At 41.7% G+C, this 21,007-nt stretch overlaps 1 protein-coding gene across 1 annotated transcript; it reads right to left on the bottom strand.

Annotated features, from left to right (window-relative positions):
- Positions 1–1,566: 1,566 nt before the first annotated feature.
- LOC307263574 (neurexophilin-1) lies at positions 1,567–18,374 on the bottom strand (the record flags this gene model as incomplete). Its single annotated transcript, XM_080044758.1, has 2 exons — positions 1,567–2,346; positions 18,321–18,374. 2 exons carry the CDS (start codon positions 18,372–18,374, stop codon positions 1,567–1,569), a joined length of 834 nt encoding a protein of 277 aa, XP_079900884.1.
- Between the last annotated feature and the right edge of the window lie 2,633 nt (positions 18,375–21,007).

Raw genomic sequence — 21,007 nt, 5'->3', positions numbered from 1 at the left:
TCTCCGCTGATATTGTTTGTGAGAGCAACATGAGACGGGCCAGCCAGTGGCCATTTATCTTAATGAGAGCGGTTAACTCTTGGCTGCGGGCTCGGCGCTAAAAACGCAACAATCCCCATGAACATCCTCTTATCCTCCCACTCCTCTGATTTGATTTTTCAGGAATACATTTCGCCCCCTCTCGTTGAAACCTTAATTAGCTTTTAAAGGAGATTAAATTAGATGTAATTATTATGATAATATTTTCATTGATTCGAGATAACGGGGCAGACTTTAGTGAACACAGTAGGCTACTTGTCGGAGGGGAGAGCAATCTCCCCTCATACAGTCAAAGTTATCAAGGCGTGAAATCAGAAATCCTGACGGCAACAAAATGTAATCTTTTTCATACAGAGGGGACAATAGAAGGAGGTGCATACTCTACGTCTGCTTCTCCACTTTAATTAAAACAGCTCACTGAATCTCTCCCTTTCTCGTAACCCCACCTCTCTCTCTATCTCTCTCTTTCTCTCTCTCTCTTAAGCGTGGAGGGCCAATTCTATCTGTATGCAGAATCTAGTTATTTCCTTTCGTACTGAACTTGTCCTAAGCCCTGGCCCTAAATCTTTGTTGAGCAATTGCTTTTCCTTGCACATTTTTTATTATTCCTCTCTCTCTATCTCTCTCTCTCTCATCTTCCTCCCTCTCTTCTTTTGTTGAATTGGAGATGGCATAACTGAAATGAATAGTGTTGTTAGGTTTAGCAGGTTGCAAGAGGCAACACTAGTCATTGAAAGTGCCATGGTTGGATACTTAGGTATGTGAAGACGTGGACATAGGGTGTGAAGATGAATGAGAAGAAATAACCTTTTTTTTCTGGAAAAGATGCCCTTTAAAAATACCTTGAGCGTAAACTAAATGAGCCTGTGTCTTGTTACACTTTACATTCATCTGCTCTTTGTGAGAAAAACAATGCACTGTGTTCCCCCTGGTACGTTTTTAAATCATAATCATTTTTGCCTTTCCAGTGTACGATGTTAAACACTGTATAATACGTGTGATAAAGCCCACACTTGTACTCAACTCTCCAGTGAATTTTATCACATCATTTAAATGCTTGCCTTGCCTTCACTAAAAATACTGCCTCCTGCCTTTGCAAAAGAGCAGTATTTGTAGAATGTGATTAAAAATGAAATTCAGACTACATTCACAAATGACTTAATGGGAAAGAGAAATAGCTGGCGAGAAGTTGGCATTTAGAAACTGGATTGAGGTAAGAATGTGTGTGTGTGTGTTGGCGGTATTATCATTTCCACTACCAGTCCAGTTAATGAATGCTGCAGTCGAGCATTCCAAATGCCTCATTATCTGCATACTGTAGTTTCTGTTTTGCATATATGTTTTTTACATCTTACAGTAGTCAGGCTACAGAGAGGTTTTTTCTTTTCTTAAGGTGTCTTGCTGCCACATCGGCATAAAGGACGATTCACAGCCCTGGTTTCCTCATCAAATGTTTCAGTCACTCTCACTCACCCCCCTATTTATTTTCCTCTCCCATCTCTCCTCCTCCCCCCATCTACAAGCCTTCTAGCCCGAGGGCAGGTAGGGCATCTCATTATGGTAGTTGTAGTCCGGGCAAACCTTCTGGACCAGGCGGTAGTCCGTACTATAGAAGGAGATGTAGATACAGATCACTTTGAAAGGCTTTGAGCAAATCCAGGAGACGTGACTTTGGATCTGCTCCTGGAAACAGGTCTTGGACGGGTCGTAGTTGCACAGCGAGGTGCGCTTGCTGCGGTCCACCTTCTCATAGTCCACGCGGCAGTTGAAGATCTTTGAGTCCTTGGGGTAGACCACGCTCTGGCGCTCCAAATCAAACTCCACCGCCTTCACAGGTGGCACCAGGCTGACGGAGATGTTTCCCTGGCCCGTGGAGTTGTGGCGGAAGTAGACGCTGAAGGTGCCATTTCCGTGATCCACGATCTTGCCCGTGATCAACAGATTGAGCCTCACTGTCTTGATGTTGGAGTAGAAGTCTCCCCAGCCGAACATCTTCTTGAACTTGCCCGTCTTGACGATGGGCCGCCGCTTGACCCTGGTGCTGGTCGAGGAGTCGGGTTTGAGGAGGTCGCTGCCCAACATCTCCCAGAACTCCTGTTTAGAAAACTCCTGCTTGGAGAAAGGTACGGGGGAGCGGTAGGGCAGCTCCAGGGAGGTGGCGTTGGCCGCTCTGCTCTTACTGTGAAGCATCCATCGGCCCAGGGGCGAGATGGGGGTCTGCCCGCTCAGGAGGCCCACGGTCTTGGAGGAGTCATCTGAAGAAGAGCTCTTGGGGCTGGAGGAGTCTTCTTCTTGACCCAGGGCCACCTGCAGAGGAATGGTAAATGGTAAATGGACTTGTTCTTATATAGCAATTTACTATACGTACTTGACCACTCAAAGAACTTTACACTTATGTCACATTCACCCCATTCAAACACACATTCACATACTGATGGCAGAGGCAGCTGCCCATTAGATATTCTAAGGCTTTTTGATCTAACTACATTGTTTTGCCTCTCAATAACCCATTCACACACATACACTCATACACCAATCGCCTTCGGGAGCAACTTGGGGTTCAGTGTAGTGGTGGTGGAAGAAAATAGAGAAAGAAAGAAAGTTGGCAGTTATTATCAAGGTAGAAAGAAACGTGGACCGAAAACAAATTAAGGCTTTAATCGATACTTAATTTACCGTTCCATTCCTCTAGTGGTAGTAACCGTGACATTCTATCAATGTTTTAGATATATAAATAAATGGTTGAAATATTTTGCAGGTATTTCGCTATTATTACATTTGTATTTGTTTACCTCTGCGGTGAGAGAAAACACTCCTTTATATCTAGTTTTCATACAGCCAATGTAATTCCCTGAAGCTCACTAGTAATGGGCTCGTATGCCTCCTTCAAGCTGCTGGTGAAGCCTGAGGGATCAAAGAACAGATTCAAACTGAAAGTCCACGCCAAAACTGAACACCCCCGTGGTCTGGAGCAGTTAAATCAATATATCTGAGAGTGGACAATTTTCTACAAAGGCTATAACCTGTAAAACAATAAAGCTATGTCATTAAAAAGAAAATGCTTTCTGCAGTTGTTCCTCTGACGACCAAGGTTAGAGGTTGATTAATGCACTTACAAAGTGTCCAAAAGAGGATTACGAGCAGATAATAAAAAAAAACTAATTTCACCCAAGGTGCTATTTTGATGTTTTCTTCTCAAATGATCAACATTTCCCTTGAACAAAGTTAGAAAAGGTCATTAGAAGATCATCTAACTGGAGAAATTCTTGCTGTAAAAAAATCTCAAAAGGAGGTAGAAAGTTGACTAAGCTGTGTTTCCTGTTTTAAAGAGAGCTTTTTGCTTCCTAAGCACTGCTGTGTGAGTGTGAGTGCGGGGGAAACTATTATTTCCTTGAAAGATTTGGTTGGAGGATCAAAGTGTTTGAGGAAGGGAGCAGTGGACAAGCGGGGATGCCAAAGAATGAAGTATAATGTCCAATTAAGACATCCAGTGTTTTTAATTAAAGAGAAAAAATCTGTATCAGCACACACACAAAGCTGTCAGGTGTTCAGATCAACTGAGGGTAGGGGGAAAAGGAGAGAGGGATGAGATGGTGTTGCTGTGCTCAGCACTGGCTTTGTGAAGGAGTGTGTGAATGTGAGAGCAAAGTTATGGGTAATTATTCAACGGTAATGATCTATTAACAGGTAAATTCTGTCAAATGTGCCATGGAGGTATCTTGTGTTTTTATGGCTTTTTGAGTTTGGCAGTGGAGAACACACACACACACACACACACACACACACACACACACACACACACACACACACACACACACACACACACATACATACAATCGTACCCCCGCTGTTTGCATTTGCATCACTTATTATTCACGTTTACCACAATTAAAAATTCACAAACTGCGCTCTACCCGGGGAGATTTTACAGTGGTGCATAATGCATGCATTCCTGTCTGTGCTCTGATCCATCTACTGTCTTGACTGCCAGTGTTTCCTTATACAGGCTTCGTCAGGATTATTAAGTCTGACTCATTTTCATTCCATTTTATGCAGGTTTTTCAAGCTCGCTCAGATTTGTTCACTTGCACCGCAGTAAGTCAGCGATATTGATTTTTCTGTCTCTCTAAAAACATGTATTTCCTGAATCCTTTCATAACAACGTGTATCGCATTTCAACTGGCCTAGTGATGATGTGGTAGTGGTCAGAGGACTACACTTTTCCCTTAGTTTTGCCTGGTTTTGCCCCATTGCATCGTGGGTGTTAGAGACCAAATTCCCTCTCCTCTTGTTACCTGTCTGCTGCAACGCTACACTGCTGCTCTGATCACAGCCTTGACAAGGACACCTTCCTCTTGATAGTTCCGATAGCTTCTTTTGGTGGTCCCAAACTCATTAATAATGGACAGAACATTTTTGGAGGAGCTGAAGAGATATCGATTGTAATCTTTTCAAATGTATCTTTGTTTTTTTTATCGGAGGGGGCAGTCAAGGCCAAATAGGATGACTTTGATGACACATTTCGCAATTCCCCCACGGCTACTATTGAAGGACTAGTTTGTGTTTGATTTCTCTTCTTCAATGAGCTGGTGGCCGCTGAGCACAGAGGGTAGCTACTCTGCCTGCCTACCCAGCTTGCACTCGAGAGCCCCTGTGGTGTCCTACAAATAAGCCCTTTAGGGTACTTCATCACCCTTGATTGCGATGAAACTGCCCCTTGCTTTTCCAGGTCCTGATCATTTTGCCAGCACTGTTGTTCGTCTAGAATGACTCTCTGATGATGGCAAAACTCCTATCTGGGCACAGAAATGTTTTGTGTGCTTTGTTGTAGCTTAAAGCTGTAGGCTACTAAGAAACTATGTAACAGGGATTTTGGGTCTCTTTATTAACTGCTCTGCCATGTTAGCCGAATAGTTGTCCAAAGCATGTTTTGTTTTTATTTTTGTCGCTAGTGATACATTTCAGATGTATGGGGTGATTCTGGGGAGGTTGAAGGCGCCAGACAGTAGAGACTCAAACTCGTATATAGAGATACTAGTCTAGTCACAGTTACATTTAAGTGGAATGGTTATTGTTGACAAAATGCCAGTGAAAAATAAAATAACATGTTTTTTTCTTTATTTTGAAAATCTTACATAGTGCAGCTTTAAATATTGGGCAAAGCATCCCATCCTCTCTTGCACAGTCTTCATTTTAGAGCCCGATAGGCCAGGCTGCATGAGGAGAGATGAAGTGAGGATCTTGCTATTGTTGAACAGGTGATTAAAGTGTCTGGCACTGCTGGAGGTGTCAGATTCAGAGTGCAGCATCATTGTCAAAGACATGTTAAAATGAGCTTAATAATATGGCTCTGTAGACAGAATGAAAAACCTGAGCCACAGCTGAAAAGATTACAGTGAGAGAACAATACAATTGTGCAGGTAAAATATTCTCATAGGCGCGGTGTAGTGTCGCTAACATGTATGTTATTAAAAACTACAATATCTGGTGAACAGTGCATTTTTAAGGTCCCACTTTATACAGGAGCACATAACATATTTTTCATCATTAAATCTTATCGCTACTTTTCCGCCACATTCTGAGAAACTGCATACTGCTACAACTCTCTCGCCACTCTGCAGTTAACTAGGAGAGTATATGAGGTGTAGGATTTAACTATCAGTGCGCCCCCAACTTTGACTTATGCAATGTAAGCAAGTTGAAATGGGTGTAGCACAGTCCCAGGGTTCTCTTTTCGTTTTCCCAATGCCAAAAGATTAATGCATTGCTTCACTTTTGAAGAATATTTTCAAATTTTTTGCCATGCTTACCCCCATAGCACTGCATTGTTTATAAGATGAGCACTACTGTTTTCTTGCTTTGAGAATGCGTCCCACTTATTTGCTTTCAAATTTAAAATACAGTGCAGTAAGTCATCCCTTTGATGATGCGCCACAAATACTATCCACTTTATCAGGGACTACAGTTCTAATATTAAAGTAGTGATGAGTTTCATAATGTGCTGCAGCAGAGTATTTCCAGCGCTTCAGTTGTAATGTCAAAAGGTTTACTGTTCCATCTGCATATTGAAATTCTTTAAATGTTGCTTTGAAAGGCCAGTAGAACAAGTTTCTTTCAGAATAAGTTTGTTTTTCTTCCATGAATCCTGGCATAAAGTATCCCAGCTTTAAGTACTGTCGGCAAAGTGTGGGCGATGGGGCAATCAGGTCTTAGTGAGGGGGCGGAGGTTTCGGTGATTTTGTCATTTGTCATGTGCACTAAGTGAGTCAGTGAAACGGCTGCAGAGGATGGGAGGTGGCCGCGGGCTCTGTCGCCGTGGTAATTGTGAGTCATTGAGCCTCAGTGAGCACCGGCCCCCAGGCCCCTCTCCCAGCAGGGGTGTGTGTGTGTGTGTGTGTGTGTGTGTGGGTGGGTGTGTGTGTGTGTGTGGGTGTGTGTGCGTGTGCGTGCACAATTGTCACAAGCCAGCCAGCTCCACAGACAATAATCAGCCTGTTACAGTGACAGGTACACCGTTTTAACCCCCTTTCCCCCCGGTGACAGTAGCACACTGTTGCCTATAATATGGCACTGAGATCAGGGAACCACTTAACTGAAATCTGGGCCGTGACTCTCACAGAAGCAGGGGACTGGTGAGTGGTGACAGACCAGCAGTGTGACAAACGAAGAGGTCGGAAAATAGTTCCAAAATTTGACCCTCACTTACACATTCAGTCTTAAACGTGTTGAGCTCCTGAAAATGAGTCAAGGATAATTTGCAGATAATCCTACCAGGAACTAGTCAGGCTTTACTCGAGAAATGTGGGGACTCTATGCAATAATTGATTAGGCGATCAAAACCCCTTTTTCATAATAAATTTTTTCAGTAATTTTTCTAGCACACATACCAAACATTCCCTGTTTCAAGCCTCTTATGTCATGATTAGCTGTTTTTCCACCTTGTGTTTATAATATTTGACTTTTAGATGGCGAAAAAATAAGAAATGTTTTAATTGGGCTAAATAAAAAAAAGTTCATGTGCAGACTTTACTTTGCTGACCATGTTATTGCAAGTTTAAATATTCTAGAAAATAAACAGAAGATTAACCACTGCCGAAGATTAATTGTTAGTTGCAGCCTGTGTGGGGACCCCGGTGTGGAGTACTTTTTATTTTGAAAGCTGTGTAATCTCAGTGTTATTTTTTTATAGCATTTACACTGTGATATACAGTATGTATAAAAAGCACTGATTAGGTAATTTGCAGGCAAAAGACGTCAAGAAATCTGGGTTAAAATTAAAATTACTTTAAAGATTACATACAATAAGTAAGGATATGTATGAACATGATTGTGTAGTGTATATTTATTTAAATCCTCACTTAGATATAATATAATGTACATTCATATATATATATATATATATATATATATATATATATATATATATATATATATATATATATATATATATATATATTGAATTGAAATGTAAAATGTCTTGACCTGCAAAGTATCTGAAGTGATCTGGAGTAAAGTTAGTTGATTGAATGATCGATAGAGAGAATCTGCCTGTGGAGATGCCCAGCGGTGCTGAAAGCATGTGCTGGTCCCGGGGAACCGACAAGTTCAATAAGCACTCCATTTTCCTCGGGCTATTTAGTTGAAAATCTTCATTCCTAATATGACATCAATTTTTAATTAAAGACCCAGGGAGCTCAGATTACTTAAGTGTTCGTCAAAGCTTTCTTCTTTTCTCTCTGTCTGCCTCGTCTCCCTGACCACAGATCTAATACGCTCACTGCGGGAGGCTCCTCTGTTACATGATTAAAGTCTGAAAATGGCGGTGCCCTTATAACTAATTATTCCTCTGCCTTAGTGTAGATCCAAGAGGAGGTGAGGTAGGGAAAGGTAATTTCACAAGAAACAAGCCATTTGACTCTTAATGAATAATTTACTGCGGCTTCTCTGGGGTCACTGGAGCTTAGATCTGCTGCAGTGGGTGAACAAACTCAACTACACTGAATCTTTTTTTTATTCTGAAACTCTTTCCCTGATCTTTCGTTATGCATCCTCCGCCCCGCTTCCGCATAGCTCATTTTGAAACAGGTTCGCTTGTGTGGTCCCGGTGGATTTTTGGTCTCATTTTGTATTCTCAGAGAGAGGCCGGGTTCTGAATTGGCTATCACATTTTCTACATTATAAGATATTGACAAGGTAGCGGGGTGAGGAGGTTGAAAAGGCAGCGGCAGGGGGACGCTTTCTCCCCAGTTTTACCCCCAGGGGGAGTGGGGAGCAAAGCATGGGCTGATGGGACAGAGGTGATGAGTGCTGCTATACAGGATTCACACACCTGTCTGGTAAAAACTGGAAGTATTCTACAATTGTCTCATGGCCAGTCAGGTATAAAATCCTTGGATTGAATGCCGTCTTAAGGCCCGTTGCCTGACTTAATGCTCCAGTCTGTGGGCTTGAAAACAGAAATACCTTCCAAAGTTGCAACTTTCAACCCCCAACTAAAAAGCCAATTCATTGTGCTTTAGTTTTCATTGATATGCTTTCAAGCAAGACGTTCCTAAGTTATTTAATCTAAAGACAATTGATAAACAGTGTAGCTCCCAACTGGGAATGTGTAAGTATGTGAATGGTCTCTGTTATTACTTAAACCGTTATGGTACATTATGGTTTTGGTACGGACCCTAGATCTGGCTTTCGGTTCCACTGCCGACAGTAGCCGCGACAGCTATGTAAGTATCGTGACATCTTGAGGAGATAAAATAGATCATATCGGGTATGTGTTTGTCCTTTTAATCCCCTTGTCGCAAGGATATAACGATTCTGTCGACCAATCAACGGACTGCATTGTGCGTTTTTCTCCACCCTCCTGGGACCGCTTGGTACATCAATGAAAGAATGACATGGTTGCAGTAAGGTTGTGTGCCGTACCACACACCAAACTGTACTGATCAGTGGAAACAAGGCTTTACATTAGCGCTGATTTGCAATGATTCTTCTTATCTGATCACAAGTGGACAGCTTTAAATACAGATGTGGTGGCATCCAGAATGTGTTGGGATTGGGACTCGATAACAACTTTGAGGCCAGCCAGATGTGTCCAAGTTTGTATACAACGACAAACGCCCGCCTGATTGCTTTGAAGCTGTGTCTTTTCTTCACAGGTTGGATGCAGACTTCAACACTCCCTAACACACAAACCTATAAGCACATGCCACACAGCCTGGACAACAGTGAAGGATTGTGACAGCAATCTGCTTCTTTAGCTGACAATGTCAAACTTTGTTTCTGTTTATCAGCACTCTTTTACAGATCAAACCAATTGTGAGAGGGGAAGTGAAATCTGATCTCAAGAAGTGCTTACTTTGTGAAACATTTGACACGCTTCCTGGTGTGAACCGCAGCCCCTCTCAACAAGATTACACCAAAGAAACTTAGTCATCAAATCAGTGTTCAAATGACATTTGTGAAATGTTCAGTAGCAAAGAAGAATATTGTTTTTTTTGGCTGCAATAAAGTCTTAGGGAGGATGTTGTGGTGGGTTGTTGGACATAGATTGAATGTGACTTCAACAGAGCGTACACTGTCTGGCTCCTAACGTATATGAAGGCAATCTTTCCTTGACCTTTACCTTGTAGTTAAAGTTGCCCAACCGTTCCAGACCTTTTTTCTATATAGGCAACAGTTGAGAAAATGCTTTTTGAAACAGTCATATTTCCTATTTTTAATGAACTGTCCAGCAATGTATGTATTGCTGTAGGTCAGTAAAACTATGGCAACATTACAGCTTTTAACAGGGACACTGTGAAGTGGGGCATGATGGGAACATGACGGCTCAAACTGACATTTTCCTGACGAAATAAAGGTTGAAGTAATTTCTACTATAGTCATGGCCGTCATATATTGTATTCTTAATTAAATTCATAAATCACTGTACTCTGCAACAAAAAAAGAGTTTGTATTATCCATGTATTACACTTGAAACACTCTTCTTCTTTCGAGCTCTTCCCTGATCCTTGTGGCTGTGTGCGCTCCTTTAATTGGAATCCCCCTGTAAAGAGCCCTCAGCAGGGCCTTCTTGTCTGGACATGTGCGCACCAACTCTGACCCTGAGAATCACTGTACCGTCACACCGGGGCAGCGCACTGGTCAACTTGCACACTGGATCTTCTTTCGCGCAGAACCGACTGTTTACAGATTGTGAGAGAATTGAGAAAATATAAAATGGGGCTTTTTGCTCCCTCCCGGTCTCATTCCAGCGTGCTATCCCAGTCACACCAAGATGAGGTCAGCGTGAACCTTCCAGAGCCAATACTACAGGATCAAAATAGCTTGGGCTTCCTTCAGCTTTAAACTACACCGGCAGGCCCTGGTGTTCCCCCTTCAAATAAACCCACGTCCCCTGCTCCCACATCGCCTTTTTTCTATTATTGTCTGGATGCCTATTCTACACACACATCTTGAAACACTTCTCAAAATTCACTCCATATTGACTTTTTCCATACATTTTTTTTTCACAATGCAGTAAAACAACTTTTTTTTTTCTTTACTATCGTCAGACGCAGCAGAAGCTCTCTCTGAAATTAAAACGTCTGTTACGGATTCTCTTCCTCATAGTTTAGTTATTCCTTTTGTGGGAAAGTCAAGCGCATCTTTATCTGGATCCCCCTCCTGGGAATTATACCCACTCATTCCACCCGAGGATACTAGTCATTTTTCTATAAGCTGCAACGCGTGCTGTAATCCATCCTTTTGCTATATCCGAAAACCAGCAGGCAAAACATGCATACATATATTCTTCCAGGATTTGCTCTGTCTCCCCTGCAGACGTCCCAGAGAGCAATGCCACTATGAATCGGGGCCTGGTTTTGAGTCGGAGAACGTATTCGGTCTCAGGACAGCTCCGGCGCTTCACTGTGAAGGGCTGTCAGTGTGTCAGGAGGCATGATTTTTTTTCGTTTTCTTTCTTTCTCTGTCTGTCTCTACTGTAGGACTGCCAGGAGCCCGATGGGGTAGGAGGGAGGGGGTGATGGGGGGAGGGTTCCCTGCTGGCTTTCTCAGTGGGTGGTCGTGCGGGGCGAAGAGGTCCACCTCTGGGCTCATTCTCACTGTGCTTGTGCATAACTCAAGCTGTTTTACTAGACAGGCAGGAAGCCACAAAAGATTTTCCATTATAACACCAGCCGCTCTACTGTAGCCACTGCTTCTATTAGCTCCATTATCTGTTTTTTCATATTTGCTTATTGTTGGGTTATTCATTTGAACAATGCAAGAACAAGGTTAAAACACAAATAAATAAGTTATACCCGATGTGCAGGTAGAGCCACACAACAAATTGATGGAGAAATTTAAAGGTGCAGTGTGTATTAGAGGTGTGTTTTGGCATCATCTAGTGGGGAAAAATCGAAATTGCAACGCTCCATGTCTATCCCTCCAATTTGGAGTGTTTACTGAAGTTACAGTGATCTTCAAGGACAAGAAGCTAGTTACTAAAGATGGCGTCATCCAACACTGCCTCAAGTCTTTCCACCAATATCAAATGAAAATGAATTTAGTTATTTATTCTATAGGCTAGTAACTTCTTCTTTGTATTCCAACAGGTGCATTTGTCCAGGAAGCCACTATATATAAAAAGGCGGAATGCCGTTAAGAATGTCCATTCTGTGCTGTACGCCTGATCCTATGTAGATGTAAAAGGCTCATTCTAAGGTAATAAAAACAAACAACTTTTATTTTCAAGCGATAATACACTTTAATTTTATTAAAACATACTCATGATTATTATATTTAATTTCTTCTAGCAAGTCTGTTCCGAAAAACGCCAATTCCTTTTACACACTGTCAATCTTACAGTTATCGGAGCAAACCAAAATATTTAATAAACGTTGACTCGCAGTAAAAGGAACAAGCATTTGGCAATGAGGACCCACTTTACATAATTTTCAAATTATTGCTCTGGGAAAAGTTTACAAATAAATTCAGCATATGAAATTCATTGAAAGGGGGAGCGAGCTGAGTGTTTTTGCAAAAATATCTTTTTTATAAATTGAACAATTTTCCATCAGTTTGCGTATTCATAAAATAGTGGCAAAAGGCAAGGCTTGGCTGCAACTCTCAATATTGACAAATGAGATTGTGTTCTTGATTCATTTAGGTTAGCCTTTTACAATGTTCAACATTCAGTTTCCTTGTTTTTCAGAAACAACTTAAGATATTAATTTTACTGTTTTAATCAAAGAGTATCAAAGATCTGCAGATTCTCACATCTGAGAAGCTGGAAAAGGCAAATGCTCGGTACTTTTGCTTGAAGGAGGATTAATCAAAGTAGTTGTTGATTATTTTGCTGTGACTCAACTAATTGTTTAATTAAAAATGAAATCAAATCTATTAATTTATTTTGAAAATGCTCCCAACTGTGTGTGGCGTGTGCTCACAGAAGCTACAGTTACAATCATTCAGAAACTTAAGAAGACAAAGTCATATCAATATCTTTCCAGTTAAACTTGTGATTACGTCTCATTTCCCCCAGGAATCGTGTTGAAGTGTCTCTCTCCAAAAGCACACTATATATCAAAGCAATTATACTCCAGGTTCCCCAAATAAATAAATAAATACGTTTCTTATTATTGAGTGAGTAAGTTTATTCAACTCAATTTAAGATATCAGATTTAGTTTAGCTCTCAGGTTAAATGCTGTTTGAACAAGCGGGTGTTGGGGCTGCTTCCCTATAGACAAATGTCTTACCAGGGAAGTGCATATTATTGTGCTGCTGATGATGAAGCTGACCTAATGATAAGTGTCTCTCTCACATCCCACTCTTGTGATTCTTTGGACAGATGTAATCAAAAGCTTTTATGATGGAAGTTTGATGACTATGAACTGAAGGAGATTTGTTTTGTTTTCTGCGTCAGTGTGAGATGTGAGGTGGACAGCAGAAGCTTACAAGCTCTGACGTGTCGACTGAGAGCAAAAAAGGAAGACTTAAAGGTGGACTCAGCGATTTTATGGAGAATTCTTGTTGTCAAAATCAGTCAATATCTCCTCACAATCCTCTATACCCGTCCATGCTGTGTTCTATGAAAAAAATATCCAGTGTTATATTACACAGCCCAGGCTCTGTAAATGGGCATGTTGCTAGCTATGGTGGACCCTCTTTGGTAACATACACTTTGTTAAACTTTAAATACCAGTCTACAGAGCCTAGGCTGTGTATTTACAGTTTTTTTTCAGCGCCCACACAGTACGGATAGGACAGGTAGATATTCTGAGGGAGATATTGACTCATTTTGACAACAAGCGTTCTCTCGAATCGCTTACTCCACCTTTTGAGAGAGCGATGAAGCCACAACAAACAAAAAAAGAAAGTGACTTCACTTGACTACCGCTGCTGCTGGGTCAAATTTGTGTCTGATTGCATTCAATTCTGTTTGAGACATTGTGTTTTTTTTAAATCTGTTTTCTCAGGATGAAGGTGGTATTTCTGCTTAGCCCGGGATGTATCTGGTTGGACAAGGTCGGCAACCCTGCAAGGAGGACAGGTATCTTAAAAAACATGAATCTAAGATACTATGACAGGCCAAAGTCTGATGTAGTTAGAATAAGTGCTGGACAAAAAAGCCTGTGCTGCTTTTTAATCCTACACACAAAAAAAAATCAAAGTTTTCACTTTGTTTGTCTGGTGTTCCGATCAAACTACAAACTGTTTTGTGTGCCTTTTGTTGCCTCTGTTGTCGTGATCAAAAGTATTCTATTACTGTGTTGCTCTTTGTGCAGCCCAATCATAATCCCCTTCTTCGTCATGAAAGGGATTTGGGGGCTCTGTGAAGCTTTCAATCTAACAACAAAAATAGTTTTTTTATTATTCATGCACCATGTTAAATAAGCTAGTGTTTCCTCGCTGATGGAAAAGTCAAATTAAAGTTTAAAATGTAAAAAGAAAAAATGTAAACAGAAACGATGCTGTCATGTACAACAGCACAAGACGTGAACTCATGCAAGTGTCATGTTGGATTCATATTTTTTCCATGACCTACACACAGACAGAATAGAGTGTGGCTCACAAAATCAGTAACATTCTGTGCAGAGCTGGAGAGGTGACATGTAGCTATCAATTCATATCACCTCAACGCTTACAGTTGGTCTCCATTGTTGTGTTTGTAGACACTTTGGGCATCTAACTGTTTGTTCAGACTGAAAGGGCATCTTACATCAATTCTTATTTTAATTCATTCCGCCATGTTAAATACGCCAGTGTTTCCTCGCTGATGGAAAAAGTCAAATGTAAAAGTTAAGAAATGGAAACTGTAACGTACAGCAGCACAAGAAGTGAATTCATGCAATTGTCATGGTCATGTTGGATTTGTATATTGTCATGACCTAAACAGAGGCACAGAAAACTATTTTCCAAGCATTGGAATACAGTAGGCCTATGTACAGTATGCCCAAAAATGCAATCAACAAATGATGACATTCTGTGTGGAGCTGCTGAGGTGAAATTCGGCTATCAAGCATGATGGCCTGTGTGTGTGTGTGTGTGTGTGTGTGTGTGTGTGTGTGTGTGTGTGTGTGTGTGTGTGTGTGTGTGTGTGTGTGTGTGTGTGTGTGTGTGTGTGTGTGTGTGTGTGTGTGTGTGTGTGTGTGTGTGTGTGTGTGTGTGTGTGTGTGTGTGTGTGTGTGTGTGTGTGTGTGTGTGTGTGTGTGTGTGTGTGTGTGCATCTGCGACTGAAAGCAATCAGAGGGAGTATAAAGCCGGCCCTGGTCTCTCATGGCCATCACTTGAGGCTACCTGAGGCTCCTCATCCCTTCCAGAATATTCTTGTGTGGAGAGGCTAGAGCAGCAGCTGTGAGCTCAACGTGATTCCCAACCATCCTCGGCACACACAAAGGGTTACTGCTAGTGCAAGGTCACAGTAACTTAATGAAAGAAGCTCTTTTGTGGGCGTATGTATTTGTGCAAACATGTGGGACTCCATGATGTGGAGTTCTGGAGTGAAATAAGATTCATTTTTCTTCTTTAAAAAAAAAGATTTTCTTTGTAATACCTATTTGGAGAAAAAAAAGCACTTTAACCAGGCATGTTGATTAAGAGCAACAATGTAGTTCTAGGATAAGTGCAGTGATTTTGGAGCAATTGCATTGGGGTTGTGAGGAGGACACTGCTGCAGTTTGCTGGAGCTGAGTAGAGGTCAATGCCTAGTACAGTGCTGTTCATAGTTCTATTGGGTATTATTCAGAGGAGGGGAGAGCTCTTGTTCGTTCACCGACCTCACTCCTCCCAGATTTTCACCAGTCCGGGGTGTTTTCAGATTGTCAATCTTGTGTGTGCTGCATGGCGCCGCTGTGCACGGTTCATTCACGCTGCTGCTGCTGCTGCTGCTGCTGCTGCTGCTGCTGCAGTTGTTATAACGTTGTGTGGATTAAGTGCATTTTTTTGTGGATGTTTTTGTGCAAAAGGGGAGAATGAAGCTGTGAAGACTGTCAATGAGGTGTAGAAACCAGTGAGGCACATGCTTAACTCAGCTCTTTTTTTTAGAGCACTTTTATCACATTGGTCCTTATATATCTCCTCTGATGTCCTCTCATTTACCTATGTCTGCCTTTACATCACTTTGTTTGGGATACTGTATATTTCTAATGCGTCAACAATACAGTTTGGTCTATTGGCACATGTCTTTCCCCTGCCAGTGTGAGCTCACATCTGCTGCATCTGTTATAGTGATTAATTATGTCCTTACAGAGAGGCACAATAGAAAGTGTAACAATTAGTCAATGAATGGATTGGTCACTTGACAAAAAGGTAATCAGACACAATACGGATAATGGATTCATTGTGTCAAGGAAATGCCATTTCATTACATTTGTAATAGAAATATGTATTAACTGAAGCCCACTTTCGCACCTTGAACAACTGGCCGCTGATCATAAGGACTAAATCCCCAAATATTACACAGATTACTGTCTTGATATATGTATTTAAGCCACTTATTTCACTCAAACAAATCCAGTCAGCTTCCTTAGCATACCAGATGAAGAAAGACTCCAAGTGCTACCAACAAAAACATAATTTCTCAAGCAGTCAATTATACAAGTCAGATGGTTGTATAAATACAGAGAGTAATTAACGTTTGTAACACCATTCATCACATAAACAACAGTCAGACTGGCACCTGTCATATGTTCATCGTCGTCAATATTTTGGTTGTTATTTTGCACAAGGCCCCTTAAGACCTGAACCCTTCTGTGAGAAATTGCAGAGCTGTTACGACAGAAAAATCATCCAAATCAAATGTTTAATGCATAGCACACTGATGCGATTATTAATCACGGCTCCGTTTCGTAACAAAAAGTAACTCCGTTTATTTTATCGCTCTATAATTTATCAATGTCACGGTGCTAATGAATTGCCCGCAATCTTCCCCCGCTGAGGAAAGTGTCGTGTACATTTTTCCCATGCATACACTTTCTGGAAAGGGGAGAAAAAAACGCCCCAATTAATTTCATTACCATTAGACACAGAGACCTTTTCCGGGTCACAATAGGGCTGTAGCCCCCTGCAGCACACTACATGTTCCCAGAACCAAGACAACACAGAAGCAAGTGTTAAGCCTATTATCCCCACACTCACTGTATCTAGTTATACAACGTCTGGAAAAAAAGGCACTTTCAACCCCCCCACCCCCTATTTCTTTAAGTCAGCGTGTGGTCTCTTCCCGAATTTCTTCTTTCACAACCACTTTCTGTCAGATCTCAAATCACCAAAGGGGCCGCGACTTAACTCCGAGCACCTGAATAAAACACTTTTAATACGAAAAGCACAAGGTCGTCATCCTCGAGGGGGGATAGTCGACACACACAAAACGGCTGCATCAAACAAGCACTCAACTCTCACTTGAACATTTCCACCGTACTTGTGTTTTTTTGGGGGGGAGCTTGCTTGCTCATTTCCCGGGCCTGTGATGCTCCGCCCGGGGGGTTTCCGTAGCAGAAGGATGCTCAAGTTTTCTCATGTGAATCAAGAGCTGATTTCTCATTAAAAAGCTGCCTTTTAATACATTTGCAAGTGAAACATGAAAGAGGAGAGTGAGTGATCCAAATTTGAATTTCAAGGTTATGTAATGTCTGAGGCATACATTATGAGTGTGGAAACAGTTCACATTCGCACATCTGGTGTTAAAGGTCATTCAGGGTACTTTGGAAGGAGACAAATATTAATTAAGTTTGTTTTGTATTTATTTATTATGAGTTAGTTCATTTAGACAAGTGAGAAATGGTTATTCTGATATGAGATGTATTTTTCAAAGTTATATTATGAATGCTGTATCATGTCTGACATTCAAATGAGAGTCCTTAGAATAAAGACTTAACAAAAAGAGATGCTTGTCTCATCTTTCTGTAGTTCTCTTCCTTTCAAAAGCCCACATCCTCTTGTGTCATACAGTGTCACCACCTGGTCATTACCCTACAACCTTGCTGTTTGTAGCAAATGAATGTCTTAATAAAGATCAAATATGTTGTGTTCGGTCCAATTTTTTAATTTGAGCCAGGTGTGTGGGCAACCGCAGGGTGAACCCACTTTCTTCAGTTAAAATTCAGTTTTGCTTTGAAATTATTTTCAAAAATGCCTTTGCAATGTTTGGATTTGCTTCAGTTCTTGCCTCGGCTCAAATATAAATGTTACACTTGTCTGTTAGTAATAATTCAGGTGAGGATATATATATATTTTTTTACTTTCATGAGCAGTGGTAATCATTTTTAAGTGATGCAATAATGCCGAATGAACGACAGGTTAAAAGACTGTCGCGACTCCTAAAACGGACAGAGTATCTAGAGCTGACTGAGGATGGACACGGTGCGCTCCGCAAGCTCACGGTCCGCTTGGGAATAGTGATAGCGCACCCCTCCGTACCTGAGCCGAGCAGCCAGGGTCAAAGTGAATGTTATTTACCTACTAATTAAAAGTTAGGGCTCAAAATAACACTGGCACCAGCAACACTACTGCGTTTGAAGGCAGTGAACAACAGGAGCACAGCAGGCGAGAATTCTCTGCAAGATAACCCAAATGGCATGCACGTCTTGTAATTTACAATCTCTTATACCAGCATCGTTTTCAACTCTCTACCGTTTCCACAGTGGCTACTTGTGAATTTAGTCTACTTAAATTTGCGATATATATATATATATATATTTTAAAGTTTTCGGTGCAAAGTGGGTGCAGAGTAGACACATTACCGTACCCCGCGACACAGGTAAAAGGTAATTTAAAATGACTACAGTGTGACTTTTCTTCTTACCAAACAAGCGGTTCCGTTGAGGAGGAGAAGGATGATGCCGTGATTGGGACGCATCGTTCCGGCGCGTAAAAAGCCACAGCTCCCCCGCCTCCCTGGTAGTAAGAAAATCCCAAAAAATGTGATGTAAAAAATGTTCCTCCTTCAGGAAGATGCTCTTCCTCGGGCACCAGATCCCTCTCGGCTGACGCACGGTCCCATGTCCAAGGTAGAGGCTGAATTTGCAGCTTCCTCAAAACCTTAAACCACACTCTTTTTTGTCTTTCCCTGTTTTTCTCTCTCCACCGATCCCGGGTTTGAGTCAAATTAGTTGTGGTATGAGAAATCCATTAATATGCGTTGGGCTGTTATCATCCATGCAAAAAAATAAAAAAAGATTCCAGCTCAGAGTGAAATGGTTTGACTGGGAATAAGTGGGTGCATCATCATATCTGGTCATCATCAGAGGTATACCATGCAGCAAGCAGCCTCCTGAAGGAACTGAGCAATGCTGAGACTGGCAAGAGGAGCGTTCACACGTTTTAACAGTTTCTACTCTCTCTCTCTCTCCCTCTCTCTCTCTCTCTCTCTCTCTCTCTCTCTCTCTGTGTGTGTGCCTCCCCCTCCCTTATCTCGCATCTCTCTCCACCTATCCAGCATCTTCCTCTGTCTCTCTTTAAGACACTTTCTCTAAACCCATCCACTCAATTCATCCTGCAAAAAAAAAAATCCAATAAATAACCAATGATTTAAACATCACTTCCACTTGTTCGAGTGCATCTGCCTCAATATTCCAAGCCCTTACAAATATGTCCGACCTTTTTTTCCCACAACATCCTGTCTCACTAATTCACTGACAACATGTTGGGCATTTGTTCATCAGCGAGCCTGCAATTAAATATAATCATCACTTTGATTGGGTGAACATAATTTCTTGATTGGGAACGGATGGGTCCGATTATACGCCCAAGAGAAATACAACAACTGTGTCATATTGTAACTGACTAGGCCTTTGTAAATCTAAAGGGTTTATTGTCACAAAGCCCTGACCCTGTCGCGCGCTGTGAACTCGTGCGTCTTACAATCAGACTGTTTGTCCTCCCCGTGGGGCAGCCGGGGATCCATAGCCTCTGTTGAAGAGTATCGACGTGCGCACGACCAACACCGGGGAACCAGTGACCGTCACCTCGGCCCGGTGTAATTAAGAAATACTTTTCTCTTAATAGCACGCAGTTCGTTAGGAGCAGGTTAATCGACTGAAATGCAACATACACACTATATGCAGGTCCCCTAGCTCCCAACTCTTCCAATTTTGCTTAATTAGACCTACAGATGAGATTTTCTTCACCTCTGTCTTTCTGCCTGTCTGTCTGTCTGTCTGTCTGACATGCAGCATTGGAGAAGCACTGGCCTATCTTTCTGTCAGTCTGTCAGCAGGTCAAAACCTTGTGTGTGTTTTCTGCACCTGTTAATAATGCATGCAGGGGTGGATTAATAAATGTTAGGGCCCAAGGCAAACACAGGCATGGGGTGCCTTTTCCAATTCTTATTTATCAAAGACAGGCATTTGTTTTACTTATTTTCCTTGGTTTCTCTGACGATTTTCTTAATTTTTTTGTATGCCGAATCTGAGTCTTGTTTACAACTGTCTTTTGCTATAAAAAAAAATGCGGATACAGATTAGGATCATAGTCGAGGCTGAGACTCAGACGTATTAATTAAAGCTATAGTACGTAACTTTTTCATATAAATGAATGTCGTAGATGGGACGGTGTTGTTGTTATTGTGGCGTCAACAGAAGTTGCACGCTATCGCTTTAAGCATTCTGATGCCATTTGAGGATGGATTCTTTTTTAGAAAATAATGATAATTGGAGAAAAGTGTATATATATATAAAAAGAATAAAGAAATTCTTTATTTTATTTGTTAACCATAAGTTAGTAAGAGTTGTTTTATTGAGAGCTTGGGACCCAAGGCAATTGGCCACTTTTGCCTGATGTTAAATGATCTGACTCTGAATACACGTGTTATCTGCTTCCGTTGGTCTAAAAGGGTTAATTGATCTAAGTTGCGGGGTTAATTGACTCGACACGGCCCTCAATGCTTGGGGGGCCTGACTCTCTGAAGGTGCCCGGTCAGAGCTGAGAAGGGAGGGGGGGGGGGGGGGGTCACCACAGGAGGGGAGGCCCCGTCAATCTATTGTGAATGAGACATCAAAGAGTTTGGACACAAGGGCTAGACACCCTAGACGATTGCTCTCTTTCACTCAAATGACTATACAGACAGTCACTGCTCATTGAGATGCAGGAGATGCTGATGAAAGATGGGGAATTAGCTCATTGACTTAAGGGGTTGCTTGGTCTCTCTCTCTGTTTCTCTGTTTCTCTCTCTCTCTCACTCTTGCTTTGGTTTTTATTAGATTATTTCAGACTCTAAACGTGTCTCTGTATAATTCCAGCCCAGCCCTCTTCAGTTGCCCTGGGTACTATCGGCGAGCTCTTTGGGAGCGGAAACGGGAGAACCTATAAAGGGAGATCCGCTCCCCAACCCACAATCTGAAGAAACAGCATCCATAATAAAACGCCTTTTAAAGCGGGGCGCGTTCATTCATACACACACACACACACACACACACTCATTTCTGCACATAATTATAGGGCCATAACTCAGTCTGTATACTCTCTAAGGGGGGGGGGGGGGGGGGAACTAGA

The sequence above is a fragment of the Ammodytes marinus genome, assembly GCF_949987685.1.
Source record: "Ammodytes marinus genome assembly, chromosome: 16".
Lineage (NCBI taxonomy): Eukaryota > Metazoa > Chordata > Actinopteri > Uranoscopiformes > Ammodytidae > Ammodytes > Ammodytes marinus.
The sequence above is the reverse complement of the archived record's forward strand: the minus strand, read 5'-3'. Positions and strand labels throughout refer to the sequence as shown.